Source organism: Nicotiana tabacum, chromosome 13 (genome assembly GCF_000715075.1).
Source record: "Nicotiana tabacum cultivar K326 chromosome 13, ASM71507v2, whole genome shotgun sequence".
Lineage (NCBI taxonomy): Eukaryota > Viridiplantae > Streptophyta > Magnoliopsida > Solanales > Solanaceae > Nicotiana > Nicotiana tabacum.
The window spans coordinates 133,693,543-133,719,921 of record NC_134092.1 but is presented as its reverse complement, the minus strand read 5'-3'; the positions used below and the strand labels follow the sequence as shown (position 1 = coordinate 133,719,921).

The 26,379-nt window shown below is 32.7% G+C and overlaps 3 protein-coding genes and 1 non-coding gene across 5 annotated transcripts; 1 reads left to right on the top strand and 3 right to left on the bottom strand.

Annotated features, from left to right (window-relative positions):
- Positions 1 to 275: 275 nt before the first annotated feature.
- LOC107819115 (uncharacterized) lies at positions 276 to 2,400 on the top strand. Of its 2 annotated transcripts, none has more exons than XM_016645198.2 (2): positions 276 to 863; positions 1,580 to 2,400. In XM_016645198.2, exons 1-2 carry the CDS (start codon positions 440 to 442, stop codon positions 2,089 to 2,091), a joined length of 936 nt encoding a protein of 311 aa, XP_016500684.1. In that variant the 5' UTR covers positions 276 to 439; the 3' UTR covers positions 2,092 to 2,400. The 2 variants fall into 2 exon arrangements, 1 of the variants encoding a protein (XP_016500684.1); XR_001655629.2 differs by lacking the exon at positions 276 to 863 and adding an exon at positions 870 to 1,352.
- Positions 2,401 to 14,619: 12,219 nt separating this feature from the next.
- On the bottom strand, positions 14,620 to 14,712 carry LOC142168578 (small nucleolar RNA snoR109). Its single transcript, XR_012698428.1, has one exon. It is a non-coding gene; the product is annotated as a small nucleolar RNA snoR109 (small nucleolar RNA).
- A 205-nt stretch (positions 14,713 to 14,917) lies between these two features.
- Positions 14,918 to 16,371, bottom strand: LOC142167951 (large ribosomal subunit protein eL6-like). The gene is made up of 2 exons (XM_075228571.1): positions 15,780 to 16,371; positions 14,918 to 15,236 (listed from the first exon to the last, which is right to left on the bottom strand). The coding sequence occupies exons 1-2, from the start codon at positions 16,311 to 16,313 to the stop codon at positions 15,078 to 15,080; spliced, it is 693 nt and encodes a 230-aa protein (XP_075084672.1). The 5' UTR covers positions 16,314 to 16,371; the 3' UTR covers positions 14,918 to 15,077.
- A 2,057-nt stretch (positions 16,372 to 18,428) lies between these two features.
- On the bottom strand, positions 18,429 to 25,462 carry LOC107803256 (phosphoribosylglycinamide formyltransferase, chloroplastic). The gene is made up of 5 exons (XM_016626938.2): positions 24,926 to 25,462; positions 23,536 to 23,647; positions 22,433 to 22,609; positions 19,499 to 19,625; positions 18,429 to 18,791 (listed from the first exon to the last, which is right to left on the bottom strand). The coding sequence occupies exons 1-5, from the start codon at positions 25,317 to 25,319 to the stop codon at positions 18,678 to 18,680; spliced, it is 924 nt and encodes a 307-aa protein (XP_016482424.1). The 5' UTR covers positions 25,320 to 25,462; the 3' UTR covers positions 18,429 to 18,677.
- Positions 25,463 to 26,379: the final 917 nt, after the last annotated feature.

Below are 26,379 nucleotides of genomic sequence, written 5' to 3'. Positions count from 1 at the left end.
GATTAATTCTTCTATAAAAATTATACAAAATTTATACACTTTTATCGATACTAAATGTAAATAGTTTCTGACACGAGTAAAAAATGATACTCCTTAAATGATCATTTAGCGAAGCAAAAGAACTTACTCTTATTTTATGTCTACATACATTGAATCATAAACTTTAACCCAAATTACCGTAAAAATACGAATCTATTCGAATACTACACAGAACCCAAAAATTATACTTATCGTTACCAAATTACTTATATATATCTACACGATTCATAATCATCATAATGTCTTCATCTTTACTTTCAAAAAACTCCATTAATGGTTAGTGGTTTCTTCTCTGTGAACATTTTTTCTCCATTATAGCGACATAACAGAATCATCATAAATATTTGATTTCGTCTTTAAATTCAATCATTTAAGAAAAAAAATATTTGATTAGAAGAAAATGGCGAGATTCGTGCCGGTGAAGTTTAAGAGAGTAGCGGCGGCGTTTGATGAGGTGGCAAAAGCAAGGCTCTGCGAAAGCAGCGGCAGCGAATACTCTCCGGCGGCAGCGGCAGCGGCGAGCTTGACGGATTTATCGGGACTCGTGAATTCGTTTTTAGAAAGAGGCGAAGAAGAGATAATTATTAGTGATGAGAATGAGAAATTAGAAGAGATTAATGGAAATGGTGAGAATTGTTTTGATGAGTTGGAGATTAAGGAAAATTTGATGAATTTGTTAGGTATTGAAGAAAATTCAAGTGATGATTTGAATAAAAGTATTAGTGTTGCTGTGGAAAATGTATTGCTTGAAGAGAATGACCGGAGTTCGCCGGAGTTTAAACGGCGGTTGATGACTCGATTACGTGATCGAGGTTTTGATGCTGGTAAACACTTTTTTTATTTAAAAAAAATACTGTACTTCCTCTGTTTCAATTAAACTGTGTTAAATTTGACTAATATTTTTAAATATTTTTTGTTATCATATTGACACCAGAAAAATTGCGACTTATAATACTTTTCGTATAATTTTGGAATATTTAAATTTTAATTTTAAAATACTAAGTTGAACATTATTTAATTTAGTTTTAAAATTTAGTTAAATTGACTCTCGATAAGTGAAATGTTTCATTTAAATTGAAATTGGGGAATAATTATTTTGCATAATATTAATGACCTGAAAATAAGGCAAATACATACTAAAACAAGTTAAAATACAATAGAAAAGATAATTGCATGTATAATTATTTATATTTATAATAAGTCGATTTGCTATGGTTTCTGTTGATGGTACTGATATATTGTCTCTCTTTGTCTCGTTCATTTTCTTGAGCCGAAGATTTATCGGAAACAACATCTATTCCATCGGAGTAGGGGTAAGGTCTGCGTACACACTAATACCCCCCCCTCCCCGATCCATCACCTGTGAGATTTTACTGGATTGTTGTTGTTGTTGTTGTAATAAGTGGACATGGTGACATGAAAAATAGAGATTATCTATTATAACATAGTAAAATAAATACCGTAAAAATTATATAGTCGGTGTATATAAATTAAATCTTTTATCTTATAGTAATTGTTTTCTTGTAATTCAATCTTACAGGTCTCTGCAAATCAAAGTGGGAAAAATCTGGAAATCGTACATCAGGAAGTTACGAGTACATCGACATTAATATGGCCAATAATCGCTACATAATCGAGATTTCATTAGCAGAAGAATTCGAAATAGCTCGACCAACGGCATGTTACACGTCATTACTCGAAATTTATCCTCAAATATTTGTGGGAAAAATAGAAGAATTGAAGCAAATAGTGAAAATAATGTGCAGAGCTATGAAAAAATCTATGAAAAAAATGGATATTTATGTTCCACCATGGAGAAGACTTGCTTATATGCAAGCTAAATGGTTTGGATCTTATAAGAGAACAATTAATGAGTTTAAATCAAATGATAATTATCAGAAGAATAGTTTTAATTATTCTTCTAATTATTCAAAGAAGAGAGCTGTTGGATTTGTGCCAATGCCAACAATTTCTTTCTATTGCAGAGAGAATATTATTGGTTCTAATAAGGGCATTAAAATTGGAAATTTGGCTGCAGCTTTGAATGGATGATATTTATGAAGAATATAAGTTTTGTTTCATTTTTTTTAATTAGAAAGCCATTCTTGTGTAGTAATTTAAGTTGGTTTTAGTTTGCTATTTTTTCTATTTTGTAATTAGTTAGGAAAGTTGCAATGTTGTTTAGTGGAGAAAAAAATTACTATATTCCAAGTTGCAAATGAGGGTTTTAATTCTTGATCTCATTCTTTAATCCCTCTCTAGTAAGTAATTAGTATGTTGCAAAGCAATTTGTATATAAGTTATGTACTTATGATCAAGTAATGGAGAATATTCAATACTATGCATTTATCTATTTGTGACACATATTTACCTTTCAAGATGAACATATATACCGTCAAACTTATCCGTAACAATTTCGTTTGTTCCGATACTTTTTTGTTACAATAGTGAATTGCTGTTATAGAGAAAATATTTTATAACGTAACATAAAAATCGATTCCAAGAAGAACTTGGCATTTATAGTGAATGGTTGTTATATAGAGATATTATAAGGAGGTATGACTGTATTATTGAGTCGGCAAAAAACAAATTAATCTTTTAAATCTTTTTCATATGAGCATATCATTTACTACGATCCTAAACTATAAAGCATGTGAAATTCACACACACATACATATATATATATATATATATATATATATATATATATATATATATATATATATATATATATATATATATATATATATATATATATATATATATATATATATATATATATATATATATATATATATATATATATATATATATATATATATATATATATATATATATATATATATATATATATATATATATATATATATATATATATATATATATATATATATATATATATATATATATATATATATATATATATATATATATATATATATATATATATATATATATATATATATATATATATATATATATATATATATATATATATATATATATAGAGGAAGCATCTTGCTTAACTGTATAATTACATTCTCTGGATATTCTGGTTTTAGAATTTTCAGTCTAAAGTGCCGAAAGTTTTATTCTTTTTAGAAATAAGGTATATATTATATATATATATATATGGTGACTTTGTTGTTTGGTGAAAGATTTATGCTAGTAGTAAATCCAACTATCTACAAATCTTGACTATTTGACTGATATTTCACCAATTTCTCATATGCGTCGTACGTAGTAGACTATTTAAAAATAAGTAAAGTAAGCTTAGTTAAAATCTGAGGGCACGTTGGGTACGAGGGATAAGAAATAATTAATATCGGGACTAAATTTAAGAAGAGTTTATCTCATGTTTGGTTGGTAGAAAACTACATTATAATTAATCCTGGGACTAGTTATTCCGGGACTGTAATGTTTTTTATCCCTATAAAAATGTGAAATAATTAATACCGAGATAATTAAAACCGTTTGTTTTTTGCCACTATAAGCAGAATTCTATTTAATCATCTCCTTAATCTAGAGTTGCATAAATTGATGTACAGTTGATTCTTGTACAATGAACGTAAGAAGTACTTATACTAATAATTTATAGGGCGGAGCTATCCTTGTCTAAAGGAGTCAATTGATATTTCTTCGCCAGATGTTTACACTGTGCAAGTAAATTAATATTTTTATGCATATATATTAGATATTAAATTTTCTAGCTTTTCGAGTATTATTTCTTTATATTTTGACTGTTCTTAGCGAAAATTTCGGATTCACCACTATTAATATGGGCAATCAGATAGTTCTGGTTCTTATCTTCATCCTCTGGGAACTGGGAAACTTTCAAAATAACACAACTAGAGTCAAATATACGTTTGGTCATATACTGGGGCAAATCTACTTTAGCCCAAGCGGTGTCACGTGACTATCGTTTGGACGAAAAATTTTATAAGTATGTGTAACTAAAATCCAACAGAAAAAATGATGTGTAGCTCGACTGGACAGGCGCTTTAATTTTCATAAAGATCTCACACGTTCAAATACCGTGGCTTCAACTTTTGTTTTAAATTCTTTGTGCCTCATTTTTGTAATTGTATACGGTCGAAATCGGATTCGTATATTGTATGATCAGTCGAGACCAAAACGTGATGGGTCGGAGCTCGACCCCGGATTATATCGAACCCAGGCGCGAAGTTAAATCGTTGAGCTCATGACTGCGAGACCGAACGAGATCGAGGGAACTTTGTCGAGCCAAATAATGGAAGGCCGAAATATCCGCGATCAGTTGAAGATCACGGCAGAAATCTCGACACGTATCAAGGAGAAGCCGATTAATTAACAAATCATTAGATTTTTTACCTTTTATAGAACTGTATCAAGAGTGGGGTTCCCCTACTATATAAAGGGAGATCTGATCATTTGTAAAACACATTGCAACACGCATCAAAGAAGCAATATACTGATCATTTCTAGTTTTGTTATCTTGTTAACCATGTTCTACCATCGATCGAGACATTTCTTGACTCGAGGGTGATCAACCTTCAAGGCTAAGATTGTTCAATTTGTTTGGTTTGCATTTATTTCACTGTCATTAATTTCAGTATTAATCTATTTTCTCAACGTGTATCAAGTTATATCACGTATCCTTAACACCGTGTATAAATTCAATTGTTATCCGATTTTGAGAGTAAATTGTAATAAAAAATATGTTGTGGTTCATTGTTTTAAATTCTTTGTGCCTCATTTTTGTAATAGAAAATGCGTTTAGGTTTGAACCATGGACCTCTTAAGCATTAAAATTATCAATGGATCAACAATCACATTTGCATATTTTATGCAATAAATTTTTTTCTTTGTTTCTTCTTTCTCAATATTGAAATTGATTTAAGAACAATTTGCAAAATCGAGCGAATATTGAATTTTTGTGTGATCACTTGATGTTCTACATATACAAAGTATTTAGCAATGTTTCCAATGAGGTTATGTTAAATACATTTCAAAAAATTTAAATTGATATCAATATACTTGAGTTGTGTTTTATAAAAATAATTCGAATTTTTTTTAACATGCTATTATAATAAATTATTATTTGATTATTATTTAAAATCGTGACACCGCTTATAAAAAATCATACATACGTCACTGGTCATACACGCGATGAACTATTCGGCACAAATTAAATAATAAGGGAAGTGATGAATGAGTGTTTGATTCAATACAATTCCTAGAAGCCTAAGCCATTCAGGTAGGGGTGACAAACGGGCGGGTCGTGTTGAATATGATCGGGTCGAACGACAAATAACCCCCTAAATTGATTTTCATCTAAACATCTTTGACCAATAATTGATATTGTAAAATGTAAACGACTCATATTTTGCATTTTTCAAGTTTAGAATATGTTAATGATTGAGTTAGGTAGATAAAAGGAGAGATTAATCTGACTGATTGAACAAATAATATTTAGATTGATATTATTTTGTGGTCACTTTGATACTACGAATAGAGAAAACTGATCTTGTATTTGAGGCTTTAAGCATCAAGTTCAAAATTTTTTAAGTATTTCCTGTCCGAGGAGAAGCGTCAATGCACCGGTGAGGAGGTATGAGCGGTTGGCCGTGGTAGGTACAAGAAAAGGTAGAGGGAGACCTAAGAAATATTGGAGAGATGTGATTAGGCAGGACATGGCACGGTTGCACATTTCCGAGGACATGACCCTTGATAGGAAGGCCTGGAGGTCAAGTATTAGGGTTGTAGGATCGGGGTAGTAAAGCTCTCATTACTTCATTTCGGGGGTGAGGCGGGGTTGGATTAGGGTTGGTCGTAGATGGTTTGCAGTTTATGTTGCACCCACACTATTCTTGATGTTTGTCTTAGCCTCGGGCCTTAGATTATGGTTACTGTTATTGTATGTCATTCGTCTTTCAGTTTTTATGTTTATGTTACTATTACGGTTTCTATTGGAGTTTCTAATGAATTCTCTCCTCTTTTACTTTATTTTCGTCTTTCTGAGCCGAGGGTCTATCAGAAACAGCCTCTCTGCCCCTATCGGAGCAGGGGTAAGATCTGCGTACACATTACCCTCTTCAGACCCTACTATATGGAATTTTACTGGGTAGTTGTTGTTGTTGTTGCTGCTAGGTGTGTTACATTTGATTGAGGAGAGAACTTGAGCTCTTTTTTCATGGATTATATTTGGGTTAATTCTTCATTATATTTCCTATCATTGGGCATCAAATCAATGCTTTTATCTATCTATATTATATTAAAAGCACGAAGGTTCTTAGCGAAATATCGCCGCCTTTTTTACCCTTTAAAAGCAAATTTGACACTAGACAAAATAGTCATTAAATTATTTTCCTAAAAGTTAGGAATTTAAAACCACCGGAATGATCCAAAGTCTGATCAACAGTAATTTCTTTTTTCTTTTGTTAAATTTTATTTTATAACTCAATCGCATATGAAGAATATTTTAAAAAGTTTATTTTATCCATTAAAAATAGATTTCACATTAGATAAATTAATATTTAACTTTTTTTTTTTGATATTTAGGATCACAAAATAAGGAAGCTTTTATGTCATAAATCATTACCTTATTTGAATGATTCAAATTAAATATAATTCAATTATAATAAATTATATAAAAATTAAAAATAAAATTCAGTTAAAAAATCAAGACTTTTGGTCATTATATTTAATCATTGGGTAGAAAAGCAGTAACTTTGAATAGTTCAAAAGGGTTTGTTTCTTGTAGCCCGTTTGGTCAAGCTTCTTTTTGGCCAAAAATATTTCTTCTTTTTTTGCCAAAAATACTTTTGGCCAAAAATTGAGGTGTTTGGTCAAGTTTTTAGAAGGAAAAAAAAAGTGCATTTGAGGAAAAGCAGAAGTAATTTTGGAGAAACAGAAAAAAATAACTTCTCTCCAAAAGCATTTTTTTAAGAAACACTTTTCTGAAAAATACACTTAGAAGCAATTTTTTAAAGCTTGACCAAACACTAATTGCTGTCCAGAAGTGTTTTTCAAATTAATTAGCCAAACACAAATTGCTTCTCACTAAAAGTACTTTTGAGAAAAGCACTTTTGAAAAAAAAAAAATTTTCAAAATAAGCTGATCTTTTGCATCTTGGCTAAACGAGCTACCTCTCTTCCTATATTTTTTATGTTGAAAGTGGTTAAAAATATTCTTACTTCCATTTTTTTTTGTCTTTTTATTTTATTTTATTAGAATAAATGAAATCATTTTTGGATTAAAAGATATGCACATAAAATTAATGCAAATATATGAAATATACAACATATCAATTAGTTGTATTGTCTATCTAATTATGATTTTGACTTTTTATTTATAATTATACAGAAACTAATAAATATTCTACTTGAGTTGAAAAATACACCTATGATTAAAAAAACAACCCTCCTTTGAAGTAGTTGTCTTAATTTACTAAAACCTTGTTTCATTAATTCGAGTAATTTTTCCTACACCAGCCAAATATTACATAATTTTATTTGTTTATTGTTGAATGCATATTTAAAACAAACTTTTATTATTTCAAATATAATTTTAAAATATCACTATTTTAAAATATATATATATATATATATATATATATATATATATATATATATATATATATATATATATATATATATATATATATATATGATAGATATTCTTTACATTGACAAAATTTAAAACTAATAGAAATAAAAGCAAATTCATGTTTTCGAAAAAGTCAAATTGCACATTCCCATTTTACAAGAGTTCAGAGGGATACTTATGCCTTCTCCAAATCAAACTATATATAGCATATTATGGAATAAAAGCAATTTAGTAAAACATGAACAAGAAATAAAAGTAATTTAGTAAAACATGAACAAGAAATAGAGATAGAGAGAAGGAAGAGATTTTCTTCTTCAATTGTGTGTATTTTCCTATCTATTACAAGGCCTTTATATAGGCATGAAAAGTGAAGAAAATATGTCATGGAATATGTCATTGAACATAGAAAATATGTCATTGAATATGTCATTAACCATTTGAGAGAAAGATCATGGAGGAAGAGTAGACATCCACCATATTTTGACTTTTATCATAACACTCCCCCTTGGATGTCCATAAATAATGTGTCTCGTTAAAACCTTATTAGGAAAAAACCCTATGGGAAAAAAATCCTAATGAAGGAAAAAGAGTACACATATTTAGAAATATACCTTTTGGTTGCCTCGTTAAAAACCTTGCAGGGAAAACTCAATGGGATAAAACCTTGTAAGGGAAAAAGAGTACAACGCGTATTAACTCCCCCTGATGAGATCATTAGTTCACATCGTTGAGCCTTCGTATCCCAATCTTATACACTAATTTCTTGAAGGTTGACGCTGATAGATATTTGGTGAACAAATCAGCCATATTATCACTTGAACGGATCCGTTGCACATTAATATCACCATTCTTTTGAAGATCATGTGTGAACAATAATTTAGGTGAAATGTGCTTTGTCCTAACTCCTTTATGAATCCTCCCTTTAATTGGGCTATGCATGTTGTATTTTCTTCATACAAAACTGTGGGTAGTTTATCACACTTCAAACCACATTTATCTCGAATAAGATGTATAGTAGACCTCAACCATACACATTCTTGACGTGCTTCATGAATAGCAATTATCTCAGCATGATTAGAAGAAGTAGCCACGATTGATTGCTTAGTCGATCGCCAAGATATAACAGTGCCACACATGTAAACACATAACATGTTTGAGATCAAGCCTTCTGTGTATCAGATAAATACCCCACATCGACATAACCAACAAGATCGGTATTGCAATCATTGCCATAAAATAAGCCCACACCGGTAATCCCCCTTAGATAACGCAATATGTGCTTGATTTCATTCCAATTTCTCCTTGAGCGGAGCTATATCTTGCTAAGACATTAACTGAAAAAGTTATATCATGCCTTGTAGTGTTAGCAAGATATATTAGCGCACCAATTGCATTAAGATATGGTACTTTAGGACCAAGAAGCTCTTCATTATTTTCATAAGGTCGGAGTGGATCTTTATTTATATCGAGTAATCTCACAACCATCGGGGTACTTAGTGGATGTGCTTTATCCACATAGAAGCTCTTTAAAATCTTTTCAGTGTATGCTGATTGAAGGACAAAAATTCCATCTTTCATATATTCAATTTGTAGACCAAGACAAAATTTTGTCTTTCCAAGATCTTTCATTTCAAATTCTTTCTTTAAACAGTCTACTGCTTTAGGAAGCTCTCCGAGAGTTTTAATGATATTTGAATCATCAACATACATGGCGATTATAACAAATTCAAATCCATATCCTTTTATAAGGACACAAGGACAAATTGAATTATTCTTATACCCTTCTTTCAACAAGTATTCTCTCGGGCGATTATACCATATGGGTCCTGATTGTTTCAACCCGTATAATGATTTTTGAAGCTTATTTAATAAATTTCTTGGAAACCTTAATATGCTCCAAGACAATTTAAATCTTTCAATGATATCCACAATACGCATATCAAGTTTTTCATATATTGCCAGACTAAAACCTGAAGTGACTATATCCACTATAAGAGAACATGTCTCCATATAATCAATATGAGGATATTTACTAATTTTCTTGTGCCACAAGTCGTCTTTATGTCTATCGACTTGAACCTTTCGCACAAGAACATATTTACTCAATTGACTTTATACTTTCAGGTGTTGGACCGTCCAACTTCACATTTTTCAAGTGAATTCAATTTCATTGCGTATTTTTTATTTGGCCAATCTTTTATCCGTCCAAATTTCATGACAGATTTGATCTCAAGATCCTCGTCAATATTAATCATATTGAGCGCTACATTATATTAACAATATCGTCGACAATCATTTTATGTCGGTTCCATTATTACCCAATAAAGACATAACTTATTGAGATCTCTTTATTTCATTATTTTCAGGTACCTGAGCCTCTCACATGAGGTCTTACGAAGTGTTATGTCGTGGTGCTCTTCTAGAGCACTTGCCTCCTTATTATGACCATTTTGAATATTTGCCCCTCTCATTCTTCAAGGAGTTTTATCTTTGGAACCGATTGGTCTGTTACACTTCATGCGTGCCATAGACTCTATCCCTCATGGACTTTATTCTATTTGGAGCATTAGTAGCTGAAATATAATATTTAGCTTTGGGTCATCAAATGCGTCTGACAATAATTTGTAAATGAATTATCACTTGAACTTCAAATTTATATTTTCTTGTACGAGGATCTATATGTATTCATAATAATTCATTTCACGTATCACTTTCTCAGCTGCCCATTTTCTCCCCCTAATGTTGGGATCACCAACACATTTTCCAACCATCTTTGGGAACTCATCTTTGTGCATTTTGGTGGCATAATTAAATCATATAGCACATCCATATTTCTATATAGAAATTATTTGGTTCCTGACCCTGAACCGATTGTGATAGGGAAAATTTTTTATAACTTGGCTAGATGCGTACACGTGCTGCTGTATATTAAATAATAAATCTCATACCAAATTTCGTTTTTGGGAGTTTTGTTCTCATAACCAATGATTTAGCTATAATTGGAGGCATACAATTTCTGCTAAACCAACTTGGATTTAAACCAGTATTATTATGATAAATCATCATAATTTATATTCTGGAATTGTGTTCGTGCTCTAATAATTTGAGCAAACAATCTTGCAAAAACCAAACTGCAAGTTGATAACAAATGCACATGTGACCATAAAATAGATGCATCTATTAAAATCATATAATAGTAAACGGTTCACATGGCAGGTGACTGGGCCCATATATATATCACCTTTTATTCCTTCCAGAAATCAAAGGATTCAATCCTAACATTTAACTGGTATATCATGAGAATAAGCAGCACAAAAGAATTCTTGAAGAATATTCTATTCTTCAATATGTGTCAATGTAATTCTTAATTAATTTTTCGCATCATAATTGAACCGATATGGTCAACCGGTCATGCCAATTAATATTTATTTTAGTAAATCTCTAGTTTACTTGTGGCATATGATTCCAGAATCATGCTTATATTTGTGTAGTACAAATAGAAAGAAGATCGGGTAACCTTTCATATTTACCCGGTATGATTATAGAAATATGAAGATATTCAATATTCCTTTCATTTATAGTCTCAATATGCCAATCACTTTGACTTATATATTTGAAACTCAAAAAGTTTCTTTTGAGACTTTACAATATCAATGTCATGAATAAGCTTATTCATCCGGGTAGTAACAAATTAGTTTTTCCAGAGTTCTTAACAACTTTTGTACTACAAGATCTTTTATCATATCATTCATATGGTAAATGTCTCCTTCACGGAGAAAGTTATATCATAATAAATTGTCATGGTCAAAATCATCATAAGCAAAATTATTTCTTGCTTTAATTTTGCCTTTAATAACTTTTATAAGGCATGACAAAATAATATTTGGCATATCACATGTACGCGACCGATGACATATTCATGTAACCACACAATAATATTTATTCTCTTTATTTTACTCAAATCTCCCTTAGAGGTGAGTTGTGTGGTATTCATATAATCATGAATTGCATGTCTTTATTCATTGCTTTTATCACATATTGCCACATTCAACTTTAGGAATGGGTTTGCATTCTCAATGCTTATCACAAGTCACATTCTCTTCAAGGAATGGATCATAATCAGTGCTTTATTATTTTCATATCAATTTAATGGAAAACATTGCCTTCACATTTTGAAGGACTATTTTGAGAACGCTTATTGTTCTCCTTTTATAATCATAGTGATTATTATTATTATTTTGATATTTGGAACGCCCACGTTCATTGTTCAACCACTTGTCTTCATTGAAACTTATTATGCACTGCTATCACATTCACTTCAAGAATGGAGCAAATCAAGTGGGACATTTTTCATGCCTTTTCATGAAAAATATATTATTTTTCTTTAGTCATCATTATATCATCAATATGGTACATTGAGACTCAAACCCAATGTCTTACCAATATAAAGGCATGTTAGGTCATAATAAATTGGGACTCAAACCCAACTCTTATCATTATGGAGCATCAGGACTTGATCCCGATGTTTTATCCCCAATCAATGGCATAATAGGCTAAACAATATTGAAATTCATTCTCAAGCCTTAATTTCAATCACATGCCAAGAAAGTTATACACAACCAATTTGCAACTTAGCAAATCAAATTTGCTTTCTTAAATAAGTGTACAAATCTCAAATCAGCGTAAAGCTTTATTAGTTATTTGTAGCATCTATATGAAATACAATCGTTTGTAGTCAGAATATTTCTTCTAAATTCTATTAGAGTTTAAAAGGATCATAAAATCATTGTCATAATATTTATTGAGTCTCTCTAAAAAATATTGTTGTTTTTGGGGTATACCCTACCTATTGGATTTGATTTAACGCCATGACTTTCGTTCACTCAATTCAACCAAGCAATTAGTGAATAAATTTATCAAACGTACACCATATAGGTAACAACACATATATAGTACTAATACATAAATTCAGCATTTATATTACCTAAAAAGTGACATTATAGGTAACAACTTACCAGTTGTAGCTTGTGCATCATTCATATAAAATATTTAAAAATGGTAAGTCGGTAGCAAGCATCAAGTAGGTCATGGATACTCAAAAATACCTCTTCCAGTAGTCATACTAATCATTGTTTACTTTCAAATGATACGACCATAAATTATGAAGTATACTTTCTCAATAGCTTTTGAAGTAATTAATCAACCTAGATAAAGATGTGAAGTACTTTTTGTTTTCTTCAAGATAATTTATGCTTTTAATCAGTATGACCAATTTTATTTTATTTTTTATTCCTTTTTTTGGGTACTATATGCAAGTGTAAAAATCCAAAAGAAAAAAAATATTCATCCAAGTGAAAGAAAATGTTAAAAACGGCAGTACAGATTGAAAATAGTTAACACATAAATATGCATAAGATAATTTATATAAAATATCCTTGGTTACCATGACATGCATCATATCAACAATTAACTGTTACTATGGATTTAACATATAGAACTTCAAAAATTTTATTCCATTCATGTGATATAAAAGATGTAATATTAATATGTGCTTATGCAATACAGGTGTAGTACGAAGTTGTGTGCATATGATATTTTAAAGAAATGACAAGTATAAGATAATCATACCTTCTTACATTTCATTACTTACCATATATAGTTTCTCTTTACATTTAACCATGTGATGATATGTATGACTTCTAATTGTAATCTTTCTGGATGTAGGAAAATATTTGTAGATATATATATATATATATAATTGGTTAAAGACTCGTGCTGATAACGTGTTATGGAATAAAAGCAATTTAGTAAAACATGAACAAAAAATAAAAGCAATTTAGTAAAACATGAACAAGAAATAGAGATAGAGAAAAACAAGAGATTTTCTTCTTCAATTGTGTGTATTTTTCTATCTATTACAAGGCCTTTATATAGGCATGAAAAATGAAGAAAATATGTCATTGAATATGTCATTAACCATTTGAGAGAAAGATCATGGAGGAAGAGTAGACATCCACCATATTTTGATTTTTATCATAACATAGCAAACTTTATAGCCTGCCAAGCTTTTTTTTTGCCAAGCTTTTCTTTTTGCCAAAAGTGTTTTTTCGCCAAAAATTAAGGGGTTTGGCCAAACTTTTTAGAAGGATAAAAGGTGCTTTCGAGAAGCCGAAGCAGTTTTTGAGAGACAACTCCTCGCCAAAAGCACTTTTTTGAGAAGCACTTTGAGAAAAAAACACTTAAAAGCAATTTCAGCTTGGCCAAACACTAATTACTGCTCTAAAGTACTTTTCAAATTAATTAGTCAAACACAAATCGATTCTCACCAAAAGTACTCTTTTGAAAATTACTTTTGAAAAAAACGCTTCTTGAAGGTAGGGGTAACGTTACATTCAACCCTTCCCAAACCACATTTGTGCAGTGGGTTTGTTGTAATGTAAAGTCCAGATAGTACGGACACTATTTTGATGCAAGGGCTATAGTATACTTAACTCATTCAACTATAGATAACCTATCAGAGTTTCAAGATAAGACTTGAAGATTATCTAAGATTCAAGATAGGACTAATCTTTGTAATCTTATGAATACACCAGTAATACCATCGAATGCATATTCAGCACTGAAAGGCGAAAAGCTGTAATGTATTTGCAATGTAAGCACCTATAGACGCAAACTGCCAGGAACCAAAGCAGTGAGCCTGGAAAGTGCATATAGATGATTGATTTTAGAGAAGGGTCTCTAGAAATGCTAAATTCTATGCATTTCCTTCTTCTCCCCTTCTCATCTAGCAGAGTAATATGCACATACAATACAACAGACATAGAAGAAATCATTCACAACAACAATAACAACAAACCCAACGTAATACCACAAGTGGGGTGTGGGAAAGGAAGTGTGTACTGAGACTTACCCTACCTTCAAGAAGGCAGAGAAGAGAAGTTGTTTCTGATAGAACTCTGGCTTAGGAAAATGATTCACGACAATTATGTAAAAAATGTAAGAAGTTCGGTAAGCAGATATGCTGACAAAGAACAACAACCGGCCAGTAAACTCCTCAAATAAAATCTTTCATATTGCTACAGCCACCTTGGCAGTCAAGATCAAAGGTACTGAATTTCACCCTTCTCTTGGTACATGTAGCTTTTCAAAATTAACCCACTAAGCTCGGGCATTAATCTTTATATAACACAATAACAAGGATAACATCAGGCACTAATATCAATTCAAGACTAGTCAGTTCACCCTAATCAATTGAGCTCAAGAATTGACTTCTATAACACAATATTAGGATAAGAGAAGAGCAAATCTCACATTGGATATGCCAACTTAAGATGTTTATAGCCAACAAAATCTTCAATACAACGACTAAAAGCAGGTCCAAAACAGAACATAAACCAAAATAAATCTAACAAAATCAATTTCATAAAGAGTATTTTAAACATCGCACAGCCTAAAAGACAAGCTCATGGGGTTTCATGCACGACTTGAGGGAGAACCTAGCAGACAAATAAGCCTTCAATTCAGGAACACATTCAACGGCCTTGATCAATGCTTCATCCACAGCTTTCTGGTCATCTTTCTTTCCCTGGGGAAGCACATTCTTCTTCTCCTACAATACACCGACACACACAAAACAGATGGAAAAAAAACTCATCAAAAACAGTGATCAATCTTTAATCAAACAATGAACAAAAAAGATCCCATCTTTAGGCATATAAACATAAAGATTCATTCCTTAAGCATAAGAGGAACAAATAGATTCAATCTTTAAGTACAGAAAGGACAAATACTAAAACCAAAAACATGACTCTATTAAATAATGCAATGAACAAAAAGATCCAATCTTTAGGCATAAAATGAACAATGAGACCCAATCCTTAAGCATAACATGAGCATAAAGTCCACTCTATAAGTATAATATAAGCAAATAGATTCAATCATCAAAAATTTAAATGAAAAAATCCATAAATTGAAGTACAATGAGCAAATAGATTCAAACTATAATTATAAAATGAGCATAAAGATCCATTTCATAGGCATATACTGAACATAATGATCCATTCCTTAATCACATAATGAACAAACAGATCACACATTAAGCAGAAAATGAGCAAAAAAGATTAAAACTTTAAGCTTAAAAATGCAAACAAACCTCTTTCTTGTCTTCAAAGAACTCTCCTTCACCCTTCTTCTGTTTCTTCTCAGCTTGCTTAGCAAAATACTTATCGTCAATCTTCTCAACATTCACACCAGAAATATCCACTTTAGTTGAAGTACCAATAACATAAGCTTGATTCACACGCCTCAAAGGAACACCATTAAGCTTAAATGGTCCACTAACAAGTAAAAGCCCAGATTTAAGCTGTTTCAAAAACACAACTCTCTTACCCTTAAACCTACCGGCAAGGATAATTAAAACAGTACCGGGTGTGATACTTGCTCTAAGTTTCGTGGGTTTTGGTTTGTGTTTGTTGACAAGGGGTTTTGCCACGTCATCGGCTGGGTAAAATTTGGGTGGTTTGACGGCCGGTGGTGCGACGGCGGCGGCTTTTTTGTGTACGGGAAAAGAGCCGCCGTTTTTCTTCTTGATTGCCCATAGACCCTTTTTGTGGTACATCTTGGAACGGGAAAGTTTTCCCACTCCACGAATCAGCTCTGGATTACGGGGACTCTTCTTTGCGGCCATTGCTGAAAGTTGAAGCTGTCCTTTGCTTTGCAGTATACTGATTCAATAAAACCCTAAACCTAATAAGGTGGATTTATATATGGAGCAGTGAGGGTTTGTGTGAGAGAGAGTGAGATATGGGCCTTTTGTTTGGGGCGATATGGACTAAAAGCCCAACTTCTTATGTGGGCTGGGCTAGATGATTACTCATTCTACGATGGGATTATTACACAAATAGCCCGTCAAATTCAATATTTATTTTTTTAAGTGGTATACATAGATTATACGTTAATTATACACGGTTATTCATATATTTTATATGAATTATACATATATTAGATATTCGTCAGCTATTTTTAGTTTAAGAGATTAGGTGAACTGCTATTTAGATTAATTTTTCTTCTACGATTTGCTAATAAGTTGACAATCATTTGAGAAATTTTAGCCGCGCCCAATACTAATAGACGACAAAAATGTGTATTTGTTGTAAATATGAGTATTATATATAAAAAAACACATTTTTAGATTTTTTGATTAGCAAATACAATTAGTTTCAGACAACTGGGCAATTTTGTATTTTGTGCAATTCATTTCAATCCTTCAAAAGCGGGTAAAATTCAAAAATAGTTATTTCTGGACTTGTAACTAAAGATAGCCACAAATTTAGAAGTCATTGAAAAATAGTTAGTTATGCTGGATGAAATCCAAGATAGTGGCATAGTATTTCACCTTTTTTTTAAGTTCAAATCATGAAAGTATCCTTAATTTTTCACCTTTTAAGTTCAAAATACATGAAAGTATGCGTACCAAACAATCCCTCCAATTTACTTAGGACTAAAACAATCACCACATCTCGGCCCCTGTAGATGACAAGATACGGGAAGCGAGACTCAGATGGTTTGGATACGTGCGGAGGAGAAGCCCGGATGCTCCGGTGAGGAGATGTGAACGGTTGGCTTTGGAGGGTACTAGAAGAGGTAGAGAACGGCCTAAGAAGTATTGGAGAGAGATGATCAGGTAGGACATGGCACGATTGTAGATTTCTGAGGACATGACCCTTGATAGGAAGGCCTGGAGGTCGAGCATTAGGGTTGTAGGCTAGGGGATAATCGAGCTTCTCCTTTTTCATACCGGGGGTGAAGCGAGTTTGATAAGGTTAATCGTAGACGACTTGTGGTTAATGTAGAGTCCACACTACCCTTATTGTTTTTCATAGTTCCGTTCCTTATTTGCTGGTTATTGTTATTGCATGTCATCTATTTTATGGTTTTGAGGATGCTGTCACTATTTCTATGGTTTATGTTGACGATATTGATGAATTATCTCTTCTTGTTTTATTTTCATCTTCCTGAGCCGAAGGTCTATCGGAAACAGCCTCTCTACCCTATCGGGTAGGGATAAGTTCTACGTGCACACTACCTTCTCTAGACCCCACTTTGTGGAATTTTACTGGATCGTTATTGTTTTATATTCACTAGCTTATTGAGCAAGCGAAGAGCGTCCAAGTACTAGGCAGAAAACCTCAAGGAACGAACAGCTTTCCTTTTTCATATTTGAACAATTCTCTTTTTAGTTTCTTGACTACTCAAATGGCGCCATTAACTAGAAAATTAAAATTTGGGAGTAATAAACTACCTAAATGGCAGTGTCAGGAGCAATTGTCACACTAAACCAAGCAACTTAACTTTAACAATTACATAAATTACATATCACTTAATCACGGCTAAGTAATAAATGCATGCATGTGAGACAGATATCTCGAATTAATGTAAATATCAAGTGCGGATAAGTTTTTATGATACATCCCCGAGAATAGCTTCAATAATATGAGAAATATAGAATTCCACTTGTACGCTTCACAATATGATATCTTCATAAAGTTCAAGGTTACAACTACAACAACAACAACAACAACAACCCAGTATAATCCCACTTAGTGGGGTCTGGGGAGGGTAGTGTGTACGCAGACCTTACCCCTACCCTAGGGTAGAGAGACTGTTTCCAAATAGACCCCCAACATCCTTCTCTCCAAGAACTTCCCACCTTGCTCTTGGAGAGACTCGAACTCACAACCTCTCGGTTCAAGGTTACAACTCAAATATATAATATCCAGCAATGTGGAGCAACAGCAAGCTATTTCTTAAATAAGTGAAAACATAAAAAAGATTAACAAAAATACTGATACAAAAGTTATAGGAGTAAAATATTCATCTGTATCATAAACAAGTAAAATTTCTAAGGTAAACTGGTCAGTTGAGCAATTAAGGAAATTGGTAGACCTTCCATTAGGCATCCATACCAAAATTATGTTAGCATCAAGGCAAAATTTCTGCAACTCCACATGCAGAATTACTGACTTTTAGGCTTTGTTGATTTGCCATTTTGCTACTTGTAGTGATTGGGATCTTCTTTGCTCTGGATAAGAGGGACGCCATCTTGGCGCCACACTATTCTCTCTTCACATAATGCTGCCGCTACTTCCACGTATAGTTTATGCTCCTGCTAAGGAAGTGTGTTAGCAGGGGCGTATGTAGCTCTATATCACTGGTTCAATTTGAACCCATAACTTTCGATGCGGAGTATAAATTTATGTGTAAAAATTACTATAATCGCAATAAATTATAAATATGAATCCATAACTTTAAGGATATAATGAGTTCAGTACTAAGAACCTTAAATATTGAACCCATAAGAGTTAAATACTGGATCTGCCTCTGTGTGTTAGTACAAAATGTTGCACGGAAAAGAAGGAAATGGACAAGCTATGGAACAAAAGTGATTATTAATGCATGCCAAATAAGTAAGCAGAAAAGCAAGCCACAAAGTGCAAGTAGTAGCAATATTGAAAAAAAGGGAAGATAATGGTTATTATTCATGATCTAAGACCATACATGTTGATTTAAAAAAAAAAAAAATTGCTAATCGTTTGTTTAATGGATAAATGGATTGACAAAATAATGGATATACTTGCATTAAAACACTGAAAAGGCGCACATGAAGAAATCCATAAGGAACGGAGCAGTCTCCTATTAATATAGGAACTCGGCGTGGAACATAAGGTAGGATCCAGAAAGAAGGGGAAAGAAAATAAAAGATTGAGAACTATGACTGATAGGTTATTTTTAAGTGCAACATGAAATGTTCAACTTGATTGTGACAACAATTATATTAATCATAACAAGAAATGCGTAAAAGAAATTCATGACCTCCTGAAGAACCCTTGCTGCAAGTGTATCTGCTGTGTCGTTAGCAAGCACAGGCACCACCCGTTGAGCAAGAATACGCCCGGTGTCATAATGCTCATCAACATAATGGATTGTTGGACCAGAATACCTACAGTTTGGAAAAGAGCAGATAGAAAAAAAAATGAGTTGCTTATGCTCAGAACTTGAAACCCGTAGACACATGTGTAGGAGCTAAAATGAGGATCCAAAGCATTAAAGACAGAGAAAACTAAACCCGTCTCAAAGCAGGTACCGAAATCAAAGTTAGGTGCTTAATGCTGTAAAGGGTGGAGGACATAAACTGAAATATGTAGCAACTAGGTCACAAGCAACAATATCAACATGAAACAATAAAGTAAACAATTAATGACCAATTCTGGTCAATCATGATAGGAATTGTCTTTAACAGATCATCACAATTCACCGGAAATTCCAAGATAATGGAGTAAGGGCTCTCAACTCAAACTAGGGGTCTAAATCTGCATGGTAAAAACTAGCAATAGAAATTATTTGCTTGGAGAATGTGAATCCTCAATATTTCAACAAAAAGATGCTACATTGTCCGATAAGATCTTAGATATGTTCCCAGATCACATTTCACATGCATTTAAATTTAATAGAAACAGAAATAGAAAATTCAAATCCAAAAGCAATGGGTTAAGTGATTGTTGGTATTTAACTTATAGAGAAAACACAAGTGACAGAGAGTATTAGCTCTTCAACTAAGCACTCAATTTACAATTTACAAGCTGAATGGTGGTACTATTTCTTGTTCAGCTACAAGCTAATGTGCTTTGGTTTTGCCTCCTGCAAAAGAAGAGCTAAAATTGCATGTTTTGCGATATTTGGACAGGAAAATTCATGCCCTCTATAGACTTGTGAAGGAGCGGATATCTTCCATCAGCAGTTCTTACAAACATGTGTTTCTGAAGAGTGAATACAAATATATCTCATTAGCGCATTCCCTTTATGCAGGGATTACAAGAAAGAGCTAGTCATATCATATGCACTTATTTGAATTATGGACGAAAACTAAAGTGTGTTCGAACTTGGATTGACTTTATTGGATTTCAGGAGTTCACTTTCCGGGCATATATTTAATTGATTGAAGGGGAAAAATACGAAAAACCAGCTTCTGACATCTACTTTTTTTAGTCTCTTATATGATTGACTTGGATAGCATAGTACGCTGAAGTTGGAGTAAGCAACTAAGGGGGATCCACATTATAAGCATTGATGTGGCTGCTTTCGACTTCCACTATAAACGTATAGCTGAAAATTGTTAAAATATATCTATGTGGCAGAGGCAGAGCTTGAAGTATATGGGTTCGGGATTCTAGTTCTTTTAAGTTACTGAATTCTAAATAAATAAGTTGTACATATTCAATGGATTTCATAAGACAAATACAGAGTTTGGACCAAAGCTACTGGGTTCAGCCGAAGCCGTACACGAAGGGCTAGCTCCGCCCCTGTGTGTGGATGTCTAAAGTAAACTGCCTTTGCTAATCCATTTCTGGACCTGCCTTTGCTAACAACTCGGCATCATCATGGACATAATAAGTCCAACTATATACAGACACGCTTTCAAATATGGTACAGCTGATGCACTGTTCAGATCAGAAAAATAGCTGTTGCAGATCGATTGATTAGAAGTCTCAATTTAGAGAACCCCATTAAATGACTCTAGTAACTAACAGGAAAATGACTTAATACAACTTTCTACGGGGCATAGAAGCAGGGAAACTTCTTGTTGGCCGTCAGTTTCCAGCCAAAATTCAAACCAAGCTAAAGAGTTAAATAAGTTTACAGGTGACCATTACCCCAAAAAATGCAACAGAAACAGAACAAAGTACTAGGAGTTTAAGCATTCTTTCAGGGAACCCATAACGAGATGTAGAATCGTTGGAAGCAATGACAAGGAAATTAACATACTGGCTTATAAACCCAGATATTTTGGCAAAAAGAAATAATAAATCATTGGCTGTTACTGAATGCTCAAGCTTATTAAACTAAAAATTTCCCTCAATCCAACCTCTTTGTCTTTAGAATAGAAAAAGTTCCATATGGGTCAGATTTACTGTAAGCTATATTCCTCATCATTGCATGTGTCCTAAAACATTGCACAGATTAATAATCTCTCTCCCACTCGCCTGCCACCACCACCCACCACCACTAAAAGAAAAGAAGATAAAGGAAAATATCAAAATAAATAACTTTTTTATAAGGCAAAAATGAAACAGGTTCTGAAGGACTATTAGTGTTCTTAAAAGCCATTGCTTCTTTGCTTAAAGCAATGAAGTGATGTGAAGTGAAGGCGCATCGCTTCATGGCTGACGATATGTGCTTCAGAAAAGTGTGCGCTTCAAACATTGATGCACAAAGTGATACCAATGAGAAATGGCAGATTCTTTGAGTCTCAACTTTGAGGAGTTGGATTAACAACGGTATTGTGCTATTGGATAGGGAAATTAGTAATTTGAAAGGAATTTGATTAGTATAGTACAATTTTTATTTTTATTTTGTTTTTGAAATATTTTAAGAGGTTACTGTAGTACTAAATTCGTACACATATGATATTTTAAAATTTGTCATAAATTCTGCACTTTCACTCCTTGTTTTTCACTTCAAACCCTACAGACCTCATAGCTATTTTGTGCCTTTTACTTTTAAAAACGTTGGATTATTAGGCCTTCCAGGCCTAGTAAAGAATCTCAAACACATGATACTTTAAAGACAAAGTATAGCAAATGGCGCCTGAAACAGACCATTTTCAGTACACATGACAGTTTTTCTTTACTTTTTTACTTATCATGGCAAAGTATTTTTTTTAGTTTGAAGTTAACAACTGAAAAATTAAAGGCAAAGAAGATACATGATACTTGATTAACCAAAAAAATTCATTTTTATTTTACATACCTAGCTCCAGAAGCAATGACTGCTTTATGCACCTTCATGCCATAGTAGCCTTTGCCTCCAAAAGCTGGAAGAAGTGACGGATGAATATTAAATATTGATCTTGGAAATGCTTGGACCAACTCAGTAGGGATAAGCTTTAAGTACCCGGCTAAAAGAATGAAGTCGATATTGTAGGTTCTGTAAACAAATGTTACTATAAGATATCTGGGAAGAATATGATGTAATAACTTCAGTAAAGCAAGGGAGAAAACAAAGACATCAACTTAACGGGGCACGGACAGGGTATTACCAGTACAAAAAGCTAAAGCACATAACTTCTGAGAGCAAAGTCACTAGATAATTCATGTCATACTCATACACTAGATAACCAACCAATCCCCTTTTAGATGATTTATCTAGCGTCATTCAGATGACTAACAAGTGCGAAAAGTATCCATACACAGAGAACACAGCATAATAGCAAGCAATATAGACGTTATCATGATTTACTTGTTTTTGTTCACATTTCATTTCCCGTTTTTTCCGTGATCGTCTTCTTGCTCCAAGTAGAAGAAAGCAAGGGCAAAACGAAAAGGATGACCAAAAATAAAGAAAGGTGAGCAAAAAGAGAAGCGCTTAACAGAACAACTCTAAAGTTTCAAATAACCAGAAGTAGTGTCCAAATAGGTGAAAATTTTACAATAGTTTGCAGGTGAGCAGAAGAACAACAGTGAAAGAAGGTGACAAAAATAAATGCAGCTGAGAGAAAAACAGAAATATTTGGCAGATGTCCAGCTTAAGAAAACCAAAAGCATCGCCATATCGATCACAAAGAACTACCATATCTTAAACCTCATCTATCTTTTGTATATAGAATCTTCATTATATCTCAAAAGCAAATATCCTCAGCAATCAGTAGCAGTACAAGTATATTTCCTTCTATTCAGATACCACCTTTCTCCTGCTAATTAGTCAAAAAGAAAAGAAAAGAAAAACACCAGAAAAAGAGGAACTGATTGCGGCACGACATAATTTCAGGGAAGACAAAATCTTTTTTGCACAAAATACACAACCGCTCATGTGGTCAGGTCAATAGAGGAGTTGTGGATAGACAAGAACAAAACCTTAGAGCACCCACGAGATCCTCCTCCGACAAACCCTCAGATGTATCCTTTGCTTTAGGAAACAAAATAACAGGGATGCCTTGCTCCCTTGCATACTTTGCACCTCCACAATCTGCATTTCAGTACAAAAAATATATATAAAAAAAAGAGTGACAACTAGGAGAAGACAATTGAATAGGCATATCTTCGGGTATAAACTGGGCTAAATGTGACTTTTAGACATTTCAAAAGCTTCACTGAGTAATCCTTCAAAGGATAGAAAAACACTTGAAAATCATGAGTATAATTCCACCAATCCATATATTCACAAAGTTATCTGTGCTACAAGCAAAAATAATAGCATAAGAGAAACTACTTTAGTTGAAACAGAAATTTCTGAACTTTTCAAGTGATTCCACCAAAAATTTATCAAGCTGATATTGTATCAAGAAACTTCTCAACATGAGCGCCAAAAAAAAAAAAGTTTGGTTGCCACTGATTTCAACTTTCAACACAGCAGAACACATTCATGAAGTCACAGAATAATAAAATATCAGGAAGAAAGAAACAAAAGAAGGAATACAGATAAAGGCTGACGTAAAAACTTAAAATAAAATTTCATTCTTTGGCAAATTAATCAAGACGGTTGCTACAAATACACTGAATTTACAAGTTTTCACTAAAGGGCAGAGCTTTACTAAAATCTCAAATAGGCAGGACGCAAAAATCAACTACAAATAATCTTGAATTGCAACAATAACAACAACTACTACTACGCCGCCTTAGTCCCAAACAAGTTGGAGTCCAGCTATATGGATCCTTTCTGACCATGTTACTCCATTTAAACTCATCTCATGCTAATTATGCAAATATAAGTAAAAAAATATTAGAAGTTCTCTATATATTCGGAAGTATAAATCTCTGAAAGGCTAAATCGCTACTATAAAGCATATGACCTACAGTAACAGCACTAACGTCTAAAACATAATCTCAACTAATATGTATCGCCTATATAGACCTACACAATTTGTTAAGGCTTGGAGCTTTAAAAAATCTCGAATAGGCAGGGACCAAAGCCAACTACAGATAATCTTGAATTACAACAACAACAAGAACAATAAAAATTACACGTTAGTCCGAAATAAGTTGGGGTTGGCTATATGAATCCTCACTGAAATGTTACTCTAGTTAAACTCATCTCATGCTAATATTATGCAAATATAGGTAAAAAATATCAGAAGTGTTAACTGTCTAAAACATAACCTCAGCTAATATGTATCACCTATATAGACCTAAATAATCTATTAAAGCTTAAAGCTTTACCAAAATCTCAAATAAGCAGGGACTAAAAACCAACTAAAAATTAAATCTTGAAATAAACTGAAAAATAATAATTTTCCAAAAACCTTACCAAGTTTATTGGTAACAAGAACAGCTACTTCTCCATGAACTGTACCCTCAATAGTTGCTTCATAAATTGACCTGAAATTTGAACCTCCACCTGATACAAAAACTGCCAGCTTCTTCTTTTTAAGTTCTTTGCTCACACAATTATTAGGAATTGTAACAAATTCTTTTTCTATTCCTTGCAAACAATTTGTACACTGGAAAATTTTCTTGGTGGGCAAAGGCAAAACTTTAGGAGAAAAAGAAAAATGGGGTTTTAAGAAAAACCCTTTAAGGGTAAGATTATTTGGTGAAGTATAAGAAAAAGATGGTATCTTAAAGATTGGATTTTTTCTGTTTTGAATTGGTGAAGTGGATAAAGTGGAGGAAAGTCCAAAAGACAATTTTTGAGCTTCCATTCGTGAGGTAGCAGAAGGCGGGGGGAAGCGGAGGTGAACGGCAGAAGTGGCGGCGGGAGGAGGAGGAAGGCGGGAAAGGGGTGGTGCGGCCGAGAAAGAGTGAATTTTTGTCCAATTATTATTTGCAAAATATAGTAAAAAGTGGTACTAAAATGGTGCAAAAAAAAAGGAAAAAAACAAAGAAATTTATAATGTGGTGCTTTTTTTTTTTTTCTTTTTTGATTTTTGATGGGGTAATTTGCTCACTTAGCATTTTTTTTCAATTTTTCCTCTCACTGGGACTATAACTTTTTGGGGTTAAAATAGCACGGTCTAGCCAATTTTCGGACCGGTCATTCAAAAATAACCAGCGTTTGCCAAGTCAATGAAAAATAGTCATTATTTTTCAGAGATCGGTCCAGCATAATATACTGGAGTTCATGCACCTATGTATGAACTTCCAGCATATTATGCTGGATCGGTATACTTTGCTGGCTCTAGTATAATATACTGGAGACTGGAGCACCGGTGCTCCAAACTCCAGTATATTATGTTGAACCGGTATATTATACTGGAACTCCAGTATATTATGCTGGAGTATTTTTCCGGATTTTGAACAGTGTTTTCGTTCAGATTTATCTTTACATAAAAAGTGGCTAAATTTCGATTACTTTTGAAATTGTGGTTATTTTTGAATGAGCACTTGTAAATCTGGCTATTTTTGAATTTTTCGGCCAAAAGTAGATATATTAACTATTTCCCTTGATTTAAATAATTAAGATATTAAGCTAACTTGTAATTAAAATAATTGGTAATGCAAGCAAAAAAGCAAAGTAATCCTGAAAATGACAGTTCGACGAGAAAATGCATCAAAAGATAATTTGGAATAATTATTTAATAAGTTTGACTTCAAAATTTTGTAAAAGCAATATCATTTTTTTATTAATACTTGAATAATGACATTGTGCAAATGTAGGTGGTTATGATGCATTCTATTTCCACTTCAATTATATGAGATTTTTTTTTTTTTTTTTTGAGAAATGGTCCTAATTGTTGAGTATATCCAAACTTTAAAGTATTG

Bases quoted from the DNA above. Each gene is read 5' to 3' on its own strand.
- LOC107819115 (XM_016645198.2), top strand. From the start codon at position 440: ATGGCGAGATTCGTGCCGGTGAAGTTTAAGAGAGTAGCGGCGGCGTTT. The intron at 864-1,579 runs GTAAACACTTTT...TCAATCTTACAG, and splicing joins TGATCGAGGTTTTGATGCTG to GTCTCTGCAAATCAAAGTGG.
- LOC142167951 (XM_075228571.1), bottom strand. From the start codon at position 16,313: ATGGCCGCAAAGAAGAGTCCCCGTAATCCAGAGCTGATTCGTGGAGTG. The intron at 15,237-15,779 runs GTTTGTTTGCAT...GGTGTATTGTAG, and splicing joins TCTTTGAAGACAAGAAAGAG to GAGAAGAAGAATGTGCTTCC.
- LOC107803256 (XM_016626938.2), bottom strand. From the start codon at position 25,319: ATGGAAGCTCAAAAATTGTCTTTTGGACTTTCCTCCACTTTATCCACT. The intron at 22,610-23,535 runs GTTTTGTTCTTG...ATTTGTTTACAG, and splicing joins GATCTCGTGGGTGCTCTAAG to AACCTACAATATCGACTTCA. The intron at 19,626-22,432 runs GTATGTAAAATA...TCCAAACTGTAG, and splicing joins GTCATTGCTTCTGGAGCTAG to GTATTCTGGTCCAACAATCC.